Source organism: Limulus polyphemus, unplaced genomic scaffold (assembly GCF_000517525.1).
Source record: "Limulus polyphemus unplaced genomic scaffold, Limulus_polyphemus-2.1.2 Scaffold6669, whole genome shotgun sequence".
In the NCBI taxonomy this organism is placed as follows: domain Eukaryota; kingdom Metazoa; phylum Arthropoda; class Merostomata; order Xiphosura; family Limulidae; genus Limulus; species Limulus polyphemus.
Genome location: NW_013672279.1, coordinates 39,010 through 49,908, shown reverse-complemented (window position 1 = coordinate 49,908; position 10,899 = coordinate 39,010). Strand labels below are relative to the sequence as shown.

Here is a 10,899-nt window from a genome sequence, read left to right as displayed (position 1 = left end):
GCGACATCAGCGCGACAGCTTCCTTGCGGCTTTCATCCGGTAAAACATTGTTTACAAAAAATTCCTTTTGTTATTCATTTTCACAGACACTTGTGTTTCTTTACATACCAGTTTTTAGTTAACTGGATAACAAAACCATACCCAAGGGTTATCCCTCTTTATTATCATCTATAGAATAAACTCGGCATCAAAATGTAATTAATAAATAACATTTCTTTATTTCAAAAGAAGATATTTGAATAGAATCTCATTGTCTGCGTAACGTGACATTTGTTTGCTCTGACTTTTTTTAATCACTCCCCCCCCCCCCCCTCTGATGTGTTGAATTTAACATAAATTACTCATTATAGTAGAGATATTACTAAGGCATAGTCTAATTTTTATAGCCTTCAATCTTGTTTTTATGATGGAGATATAAATCGAAAAGTCAAACCTACATGCGATGCTCGCCTATCACATATAAAGTTAGGGTAGTGAAAATAGACAAAATATAAAGTTTTTACTTGAATAAAACTTGATATATTCATTTAAGAGGTTTTGGAGGTTATGCAAATGAAATATGAAAAATGTAAGTTGAAAAAATATTTCTAATCTTAAAATGAAAACCCCCTTGGACTTAAACTAGTCAGAATCTGACTCTCACACACACACACACACCATATATCCACAAAGAAATATTTAGTATGAATATTTCATTTAGCAAAAGACATATGATGTTTACTAACAGCTTATTAAGTTTTGTGATAATACACTTGCTACATTAAGAGTTATAATATGTATACTTTTGTGTTTATGTCACGGTTTCACGGTCAGTCTGCGTGATCCAACCCCTATAGAGAGAGTTAAAGCTGGACAATAAGCGTGTAATAGATTCCCGATAGTCTAAATACTTGTACTTTGTTATTGAATGTAGTATTTTGGGTGATGTTTTAAAATGAAAATAATTTTTTGTTTAGAATGGAAAATATTGTAAATAATACCCGATTGAATTACAACAGTTTTATATCTTTTATTTGCTATATAACGTAGACTGATAGAAATGGAAAGACAACTGAAGAATTTAATAAAGAAATATGATAAAGTAGGATCATTTTTTGCCAACTTAAGACTAATGGAAATTGTTTGTTTTTTAATTTTTTTCATATGCTTATAGACTGCTAAAAATGGTTTTCTGACTAAAATAAATTATTAGGAACATAAAGTAATTTTTAGTATTAAATGCTAGGATGTGGTTTCTTCCCCTTATCCCTGTAGATCCCAATCCTGTTTGTTATGTAGTCCTTAGGCACTTGCATCATATTTTGTTACTTTTGACCTAATGGAATCAAGCTTTGAATTAGAATTAAAACTGGCGAGCGAGGCATGTTATGATGCGTGGCAGTGAAAAACTTAGTAACAGGTCACAAAATGAACACCTGTTTTATTCATCAATAGTTCCTAAGAAGATGTGAGGTGTCTTCATGAAGTCCAGCAGTAAAAACTTAGTAACAGGTCACAAAATGAACACCTGTTTTATTCATCAATAGTTCCTAAGAAGATGTGAGGTGTCTTCATGAAGTCCAGTAGTGAAAAGTATTCTTCAAGAATGTTTTAAAAAATTTGTTTTGTTTTAGTAGAAATTACAAACCCTGTAGTGAAGCTGGAACATTTGCTACAGTAGGAATTACAAACCTTGTAATGAAGCTGGAATATTTGCTACAGTAGGAATTACAAACCTTGTAGTGAAGCTGGAATATTTGTTACAGTGGGAATTACAAACCTTGTAGTGAAGCTGGAATATTTGCTACAGTGGGAATTACAAACCTTGTAGTGAAGCTGGAACATTTGCTACAGTAGGAATTACAAACCTTGTAGAGTATTATATGTTTTATAGTGCATTATATGAACTTTAAAATTGTACCAGTATTATATGTTTTATAGTGCATTATATGAACTTTAAAATTGTATCAGTATTATATGTTTTATAGTGCATTATATGAACTTTAAAATTGTATCAGTATTATATGTTTTATAATGCGTTTTGTTTCATTCTCTTTCCACTTAATGCTAAAAAACTGTTAAGTAACATATTCTTTTCTCTGTTGTTGTTTATTGTTTAATGCTGAACTGAGTTTCACGTAATATTGTTAATTAGTTTATTGTCATTACAGCTTCTACTATGATTTGTTTTCATTTTAAACCAAACTGCTTATCTTTAGCTTTCTTGACTCGTAGTGAAACTTTTCTGCATGCTTTCTTTCGAACATGTTTTGTTCAGGCTAACATGACAAAATCTAAAATTAGAATTAACTAAACTTGGTATTTTAATCATGTCATCGTAAAAATTATAAATAAAATCAGAATTTTTTTTTTTAGGTTACTAGCATGGCCAAACAGGTTAGAACATCATCTTTTGTTGCAAATGTTCCAGCTTCACTGCATTATATGAACTTTAAAATTGTATCAGTATTATATGTTTTATACTGCATTATATGAACTTTAAAATTGTATCTGCATTATATGAACTTTAAAATTGTATCAGTATTATATGTTTTATAACACTATTATTAATTAGAAGTGTTAAACAAAGTAAGCTGGGAATGATCAGTTTTAATTATCTTTATCGTCTGTACAATTTCTAGTCTCATATAATGTTTAAATTGTTAGTAAACCACAAAAGCAGTGGTTACTCCAGTAGTCACATGTTGGACCTTTTAACTGATATGTAAAATAAAATCACCTTGAGTCTAGCCTGTTAGAGCTTTATATATGCATAAATTTTGAATTTTTTTGCAGTCTTGGTAACTTGTTTTTTTACATTTCATGATTTTCTTGCCTTCACAAAGATTTTAATATAGTAGTTTCAAGAGGATTGTAAAAATAAATCACCGGACTCGGTGTGCAGGATTTTATGACATTATGGAGGAACATTCTGAGTGATGTTTGTGTAATGAAATTTGTTTTGAGAAGATTAAAAAGAATGAACACATAATAACATTCAGTTGCTGCCTTTCTAATGTCCTATTTTTTAATAGTTTTTGGTGTGTATTTTAGGGCAATGCCGAGTTTGATTTTGAATACTAGAAACAAAACTGAAAAAATTATATATTTCTGTTCAAGAACTTTTATTGTGCTCTGTTAACCATAAAAATTCCCATTATTTTGAACTTTTTTTTCTTAAACTTGTGAACAAAGTTATAAAGTGGAGAAACATTGTATAAGTACGCTTTATAGTAGTTTTATACTGCATTATATGAACTTTAAAATTGTATCAGTATTATATGTTTTATAGAGAAGTGTTAAACAAAGGACAATAAATATTTCAATTAACACACTGTATTAGTAATTAGAAGTGTTAAACAAAGGACAATAAAGATTTCAATTAACAATTAGAAGTGTTAAACAAAGGACAGTAAAGATTTCAATTAACACACTGTATTAGTAATTACACTGTATTATAGAAGTGTTAAACAAAGGACAATAAATATTTCAATTAACACACTGTATTAGTAATTAGAAGTGTTAAACAAAGGACAATAAAGATTTCAATTAACATACAAATCAATCACTTATATGACATATTTGTAGCTTAAATAATATTGATTCAGCTGAAGTTGTTTTATTCCATATATTATGAGGTAAGTCATTTAAATACTTTTCTAAAGTTTTGGAACTATATACTCATGAGTTAATAATTGTTATTATATACTGTAAATGATAAATAATCCTTTGTTTTCACAATAGGACTACTAATTATATACAGTATAATGAGGCTTCTGTTTTACATACATATGCATTATGGGATACTTCTCAGATGAGGTGATGTATAACGGCTATTTGAAACGTTCAAGTTTCCTTTTGTATTTGGCTTGCAGAAAAAATTCGAAAACCAAAACGACGTACCAAGGTAGAGCTTCCAGATTTCACTTGCGTTTTTCAACCAGTCGAAAGTCCGAATGGTTCAAGTGAGGCTGAGAGGGATGAAGTTCCGAAAGAAAAATTAGATTCTACCGAGGATTCTTTGGTATCGTTAAAGTTACTTTGTTTGACTCACCTATGATATGTTTGAGGATAAAATATCTATATTATTGGTGTTGAAAATTATCGAAGGATAAAATATGTCTAAGAATATCATTTAATCATATAGTTATTTTTTTATAACTTTTGTATTTATAAAGTTTAACGGTAACAAGTTTCAATACACTTGTAACTGCTGAATTTGTTCAGAATTAGTAAAATAGTGGGAAAAATTAATTTTATTAAAATAATTTTTGTATTTGGTGTAGTTTGATTTGGTTATTTTAACACACAGCCATATTGGGCTATATGCTTTATCTACTGCAAGGAATTGAACTACGGATTTTTGAGTGTTGTAAATCCATAAACTTAACGCTGACCCACCAGAGGACTGGTTACTCTTTCTTTACATTTCTTGTCACGAATGTCATAGTTCTGTGCAAAAATCACTAAATGTGATACATTACAAGCCTTCAACTGTCTAGCTATATAGAATCTTGGATAAAATTAAAACATAATATTTTATCAACTTTATTAATTATGGTAAGTAGGAAAATTAAAATTATATAAATAATCATTTAGATTAATTAGAGTTGTTCACAGTGTTACCAAGTAAAAGTTTTAAACCAGATGAAGTTTCTCTGACCATTTCTTCACCACTTGTTATCATCATTGTATTTTGTGTCTGTTTGATTATTCTGTACACATAAATCAGTCTAATTTTGAGCAGTTGCAAACAAAACTCAGAAAGTTTTTTTAACTTGTTCCAATTTCTGTATAAAATTCTAGCTAGTCATAATACCGGTTGCCGGGTGTACATTTTCAACTTTTCCAAAATGTCCAAAAATAAAAAAAATCTGTTTGAAGAGTAATTGGTTTCTTCTTTAGGACCAAAGATTTAATATTTATAGATTAGTCAGCTATAACTGTTAATACAACACGTGAAAGTTTTTTTCATATGGTTATTAAATCTGAAATGTTGACATTTCTTGTTGGTATGTATTAACCACTTTCTTAACAATTTAATAAAGGATTTCTTTCCGTCTAATCTACAGATTGGTTGACATGTAACTGTATGATAGGAACAACCTTCGCTATGAATTAATTAAGGATACTTTTATACATCCGATAATGTACGTGTCATCTGATCGGCAGTGAAGATTTCCACGCAAGATCATAACAATACTTTTGTTTAATATATATGTCATTCAATACTTTAATAAATGGCAAAATATACAATTCAACTTTCATTGACAAATATAGGGAAAGTTATTGTTCAAACAATACTTCATTCAGTGCTCTGACCACTGCAGTTTTGTCATGGTGATTGTACTTAGGCCTGAATATAGTGATTACGTGATGAACAGAAAATGGTTTGTGGGGAGGCTGCAATTTACAGTTGATGTCTGCAAATCAAGGCTAGTGATCGGAAACAAAACCCAATACGGTGAATTAAATATATTTTATCTATACACAATAAAGAGTAATTTTGATTTCCATAATTGGTCATAAATGTCATATTACTTTTATTTTGTGTTTAGAGAAAGGATTCTTGGGGTGAAAGTGAAATTTTGGCCTTGACCAAAGCTATGAATAAATATCCTGGAGGAACAGTTGAGAGGTGGGAGAAGATTTCGAAGGTGTTGAACCGTAGTGTATCTGAGGTAAGTACTAAAATATGCCTTATATTATATGGTCTTGACCAAAGCTATGAATAACTATCTTGGAGGAACAGTTGAGAGGTGGGGGAAGATTTCGAAGGTGTTGAACCGTAGTGTATCTGAGGTAAGTACTAAAATATGCCCTATATTATACTTTTACACAATGGGTGATTGTTTACTTTACGTATAACGATAGACTAGGGTTTTATAGAGAGTTTTATCATTGGCAGTAATTTTTGTAGATCAGTTATTAATTTTTAGCTGAGTAGAATCACAAGGAAAAGTTGAAGTGTTGTGTGTTTGTACTTCTGGAGAACTTGGAATCTTGCCTAGAAAATCAAGAAAATTATTTTGAAAAGAATATGACATCCTCGTAATGTACTAGTGGTAAACTTTGAACTAGGCCAAATTTTTATTTACAGTGTTCTGTAAGTAACTCTTTAGACAATGTTTAGATGTTACTGGAAGTAAAATCTTGTCATCAATATGATAGAGGTTCCAAGATCTTATAAATTTGTATTCTATTGTTGGGGTGGTTCGTTTGGATTATTTGTTAAAAAAATAGTGCAATTCAAGTGCTCTTGTTAATAACACTTTATTTATTCAGTAATGTTTTGTACGGGCTGTGTTCTCGATTGACCCTAAGTGCACAAACAACATTTCCAAACAGAAATTCCAAAACTAATGTAAGCCTAACTCATAAATAAAGCTCAAGTCACTTACTTGCAAAGTTTCTTCACTGACTGATTCACTGACATTATGACTGAATCACTCATGAACAGACTAACTGAATCACAGATTAACTCACACTGTGTAATTAAAACAATTTAACTGACTCTAAACGATTTAACTCTAGCTTAGAAATGTTGCATCATCATTATGCCATGACAAACACCCTCTAGCAAACAAACATCAAAGTTAAAATATTAAAGATATACCTTACAACACTGCCCTTCCTGAATGATAAAGTCTTAATACACAACTAAAGCAGTACACTAAACTTAAGATATTTTAGTTAGGAATAAAGTTATTATTTATGATGAAAAATTAACATATCCATAAATAGGCAGTACAGTCACTATATTATTATTTTTTCATTCAGTTACATGTACCCGACTACTTAGTGTTATTCAGTTACATGTACCCGACTACATAGTTTTATTCAGTTACATGTACCCGACTACTTAGTTTTATTCAGTTACATGTACCCGACTACTTAGTGTTAATCAGTTATATGTACCCGACTACTTAGTTTTATTTTTTCTACTAATTTTCTTTTGATTTCTTATGAACAGCTATATGGATCTTATTCCAGTACGCCTGGTTTACTTTCTGATTCACCTTGTGAAATCAGCACCAGGCTACTACCAGCAGTGGCAAGATGCGTGTTTGAGGAGGAAAGAGGAGCCTCTCACGAGTGAGGAGTCTGAAGAGGATGAAACAAACATCGGTGAGCACCCCTTGAGATCAAGTGAAGATTTTTATTTCATTTAAAGAAAACCCACTTTTAACACCATAGTTCACTTTTTTAACAAGAAAGTCACGGTATAATGTAAAGTCGAGACACGTAGGGGGCTGATGCTATCGAACTCCAGTTTCAAACGGCAAAAGTGAATGAGAAGGATGACTCATTCTTCCTGGACGGGATGTCAGTCCATTGCAGGTTAACCCCCTGGTGACAGCTGTGTAGACTGGAACAAGTAGGGTAAAGTTTCTTGCTCGAGGACACATCAGCATAACATGGCCAGCCTCAAACTCCGACTACAAATCCAAAGGGCATAGCCATTAAGCCACTGAGCCCCATTGTAGAATGGTTCCACATTTACTTAACCGATTCATTCAAAGATTTCATGTGATTCTTCTATCACATATTATTTAATTATCTAATATTTTACTAAAACTAAGTAGTCGGGTACATGTAACTGATTAACACTAAGTAGTCGGGTACATGTAACTGAATAAAACTAAGTAGTCGGGTACATGTAACTGAATGAAACTAAGTAGTCGGGTACATGTAACTGGTCCTTCTATTGTTAAGCCTTTTTCCACTTTTCAGTAATGTGCTTCTAGATGGACATTAGCTAAGCCTCTCACTTTGATAAATTGTTCAGTCAGAGTATTCATGGTGAAACTTTGTAGAATGGATGGCAACTGCCTGTTGTAGAGACACAAGTGTAGAGGACGACGTTTCGAAAGTCTTCCACCATTTGTCTTCAGGTCCTGGAGTTTCGTCAAGCCTCTCACTATTCTTTAGTACTGTGCTTCTGGATGGAAAGTTAACTAACTTTTTCTCCACTTCTTATTGCTGTCTTTTATAGATAGTATCTAAATGTTTTATTACTCCTCAGTACTGGATCTCTGAATGGACGGGAGCTAACTACATAATATCCACAGAGGGCCTTGTTTTAGTGCTGCTGTGCACAAGTTCATAAAACAATGTGAAGAGAGAGAGGCTGTACCATAGCAGAACAAGTCGGCACCAGTGGATGTGGGTGTAGCAGTGCATATAATGTTGCCTGGTGTCTGGGTTTGTCAATTTCAACTGTTCATAAGGCAATTTTATAAATGTTTCCTTACAAGCTATATCACATTTAAGCATTGAAGAAGACAATGCATTGTATTTCTTGGAAAGATGGAATGTGATGACTAATATCCTGCACACTTCACCCTTTATGAAAGTGCCAATGTGTGCAACTGCATTATCTGGTTGTAAACTAATCCAAACGTAACTTTTCCCAGACACTTGCATGATGATAATGTGGTGTAGTTTCATAGCTAACTTTGTTATTGGGCCATGTATATCTGAAGAACCATCAACACATGGAATACAGACATGCACAGCAACCACTGCATGGTGCCATGCAGGGTTTAAACGTAACATCATTCCCACGCTGCAGCAGGAAATGTGATAGATGCTACAGTTTTCACGCGTCCCTTCACGTATTGGTAACCAGGTGAACGCGTCTAGTAGGAGCACTTCCAGGATACAATTATTTCACGTCATTTTCCTTCTTCAAAGGGTCTAACACCAGCCAATTTCTCGTTGTGGAAGTACCCGAAGTCGCACGTGAACTGTGGGAAGCCTTGTATAATTCCAGACCTCAAGAATGCAATTGTTCAGGAAGTGGACGTTATGTCTGTTGTCTGCAATGCATTCTGGATGCTGGAGGAACACGTTTTGAACAGTTACTGTGGTTGATCAGACAGTTGGTCATAGTGGTGACAGTAGTGGTTACATTGCAACAACTGTTCAGTTTACATCCCTTAGCTCCCTATACAATTTCATACCTTTTGTGAGATATTATATGCCGAACTGTAAAACTTTATAATCATCCAGTATGCAAACTTAATCAGTTACATGTACCTGACTACTTAGTTTTAATCAGTTACATGTACCTGACTACTTAGTTTTAATCAGTTACATGTACCCGACTATTTAGTGTTAATCAGTTACATGTACCCGAATACTTAGTGTTAATCAGTTACATGTACCTGACTACATAGTTTTATTCAGTTACATGTACATGACTACTTAGTTTTATTCAGTTACATGTACCCGACTACTTAGTGTTAATCAGTTACATGTACCCGACTACTTAGTGTTAATCAGTTACATGTACCCGACTACTTAGTTTTATTTAATTTTTAATGAATAAAAACTTAAAATGTTGCCAAACTCTGGACTTGTATTTGAACTTTGTACACAGCTGTAAATGAAACAATAATTTATTTGTAAAGATTATGTGATTACTTACCAAGTATCGTCTATTTTAATTGCTGTGTGAAAGAAAAAAGTCCTTACAAATTGAGAATGTCATACTTATTGAATATTTATAATGAAATAGGCATTTTTATATTTGTTTGTAGACAATATTCTGAGCCATGTTGCACAAAAAGATGGTTTACTGTACACTCTGTAACATAGAATGAAAAAAGCTACAATATCTAGGCTGTGCAATAATGTAAGTACCTATGTATCTTTACAGTTTGGCAGCAGTAGAAACAAAGATAGTCTTGTTAACATCAGTGGTAGTAGTGTAAGCATGCTAATGTTATTTTATATTGTAGCTGTAGGCACCATTTCTGAACTCCTGCATAGACCTTATGAGCTGTCACTATTGTTAAACTAACAAACACTCAGTGTTTTATTTGATGTTAGGGCCAGCATGGCCTAGTGTCACTCCACACTTTTGGGCTGTGGGTGCGCTATAAGAGTGATGATGGCTAGCACAGAAAGTTTTTTTGGCTTTAGGCAAAAAAGAAACTAAGCTAGTTGCTTATAAAAAAAGTTTTACATTTTTTCCCCCCCAAAATGGTTTAACTTTGCACCAATTGTCTGAATTTATTAAATTTCAAAAATTTAGACATCAAGCAAGAAATTTAAAAAAAAGGGTTAGTGAAAAACAAATATTAACTTACAGTATTACAATAACTAACCTTGGACGAACCAATTGTTGCTTTATATGCTCTACTATAGCCGTTTCATCTTCAGGGTTTGATGGTTTACCCTTCTTGCTTTTCTTTTCTTTTTTCTTCAACTTCGAAAACAAAACTTCTTCCTACATTGATGAAGATAATGTAAGGTAGTTATAAATCAATAGGGTTTTTATCTTCATCAATGTAGGAAGAAGATTTAATGAAACCTTATTGATTTATAACTACCTTACTTATCTTCATCAACGTATGAAGAAGATTTAATGCGTAAGGTAGTTATAAATCAATAGGGTTTCATTAAATCTTCTTCCTACATTGATGAAGATAAGTTAAGGTAGTTATAAATCAATAAGGTTTCATTAAATCTTCTTCCTACGTTGATGAAGATAAGGTAAGGTAGTTATAAATCAATAGGGTTTCAATAAATCTTCTTCCTACGTTGATGAAGATAATGTAAGGTAGTTATAAATCAATAAGGTTTCATTAAATCTTCTTCATACATTGATGAAGATAAGGTAAGGTAGTTATAAATCAATAGGGTTTCATTAAATCTTCTTCCTACGTTGATGAAGAGAATGAAAGGTAGTTATAAATCAATAGGGTTTCATTAAATCTTCTTCATACATTGATGAAGATAATGTAAGGTAGTTATAAATCAATAGGGTTTCATTAAATCTTCTTCATACGTTGATGAAGATAAGGTAAGGTAGTTATAAATCAATAAGGTTTCATTAAATCTTCTTCATACGTTGATGAAGATAATGTAAGGTAGTTATAAATCAATTATTAATCAAGTACTGGTACGTCT

General features: G+C 32.2%; 1 protein-coding gene across 2 annotated transcripts in view; it reads left to right on the top strand.

Annotated features, from left to right (window-relative positions):
* The first annotated feature begins 2,334 nt into the window (after nucleotides 1–2,334).
* The window catches only part of LOC106473953 (dnaJ homolog subfamily C member 1-like), a 16,655-nt gene continuing 8,090 nt past the window's right edge, over nucleotides 2,335–10,899 (top strand). For both annotated transcript variants that reach the window (XM_022402339.1, XM_022402338.1), the window contains exon 1: nucleotides 2,335–2,420. In XM_022402339.1, coding sequence (XP_022258047.1) covers nucleotides 2,365–2,420 — 56 coding nt within the window. In that variant the 5' untranslated portion in view covers nucleotides 2,335–2,364. The remainder of the gene's footprint in view (nucleotides 2,421–10,899) is intronic.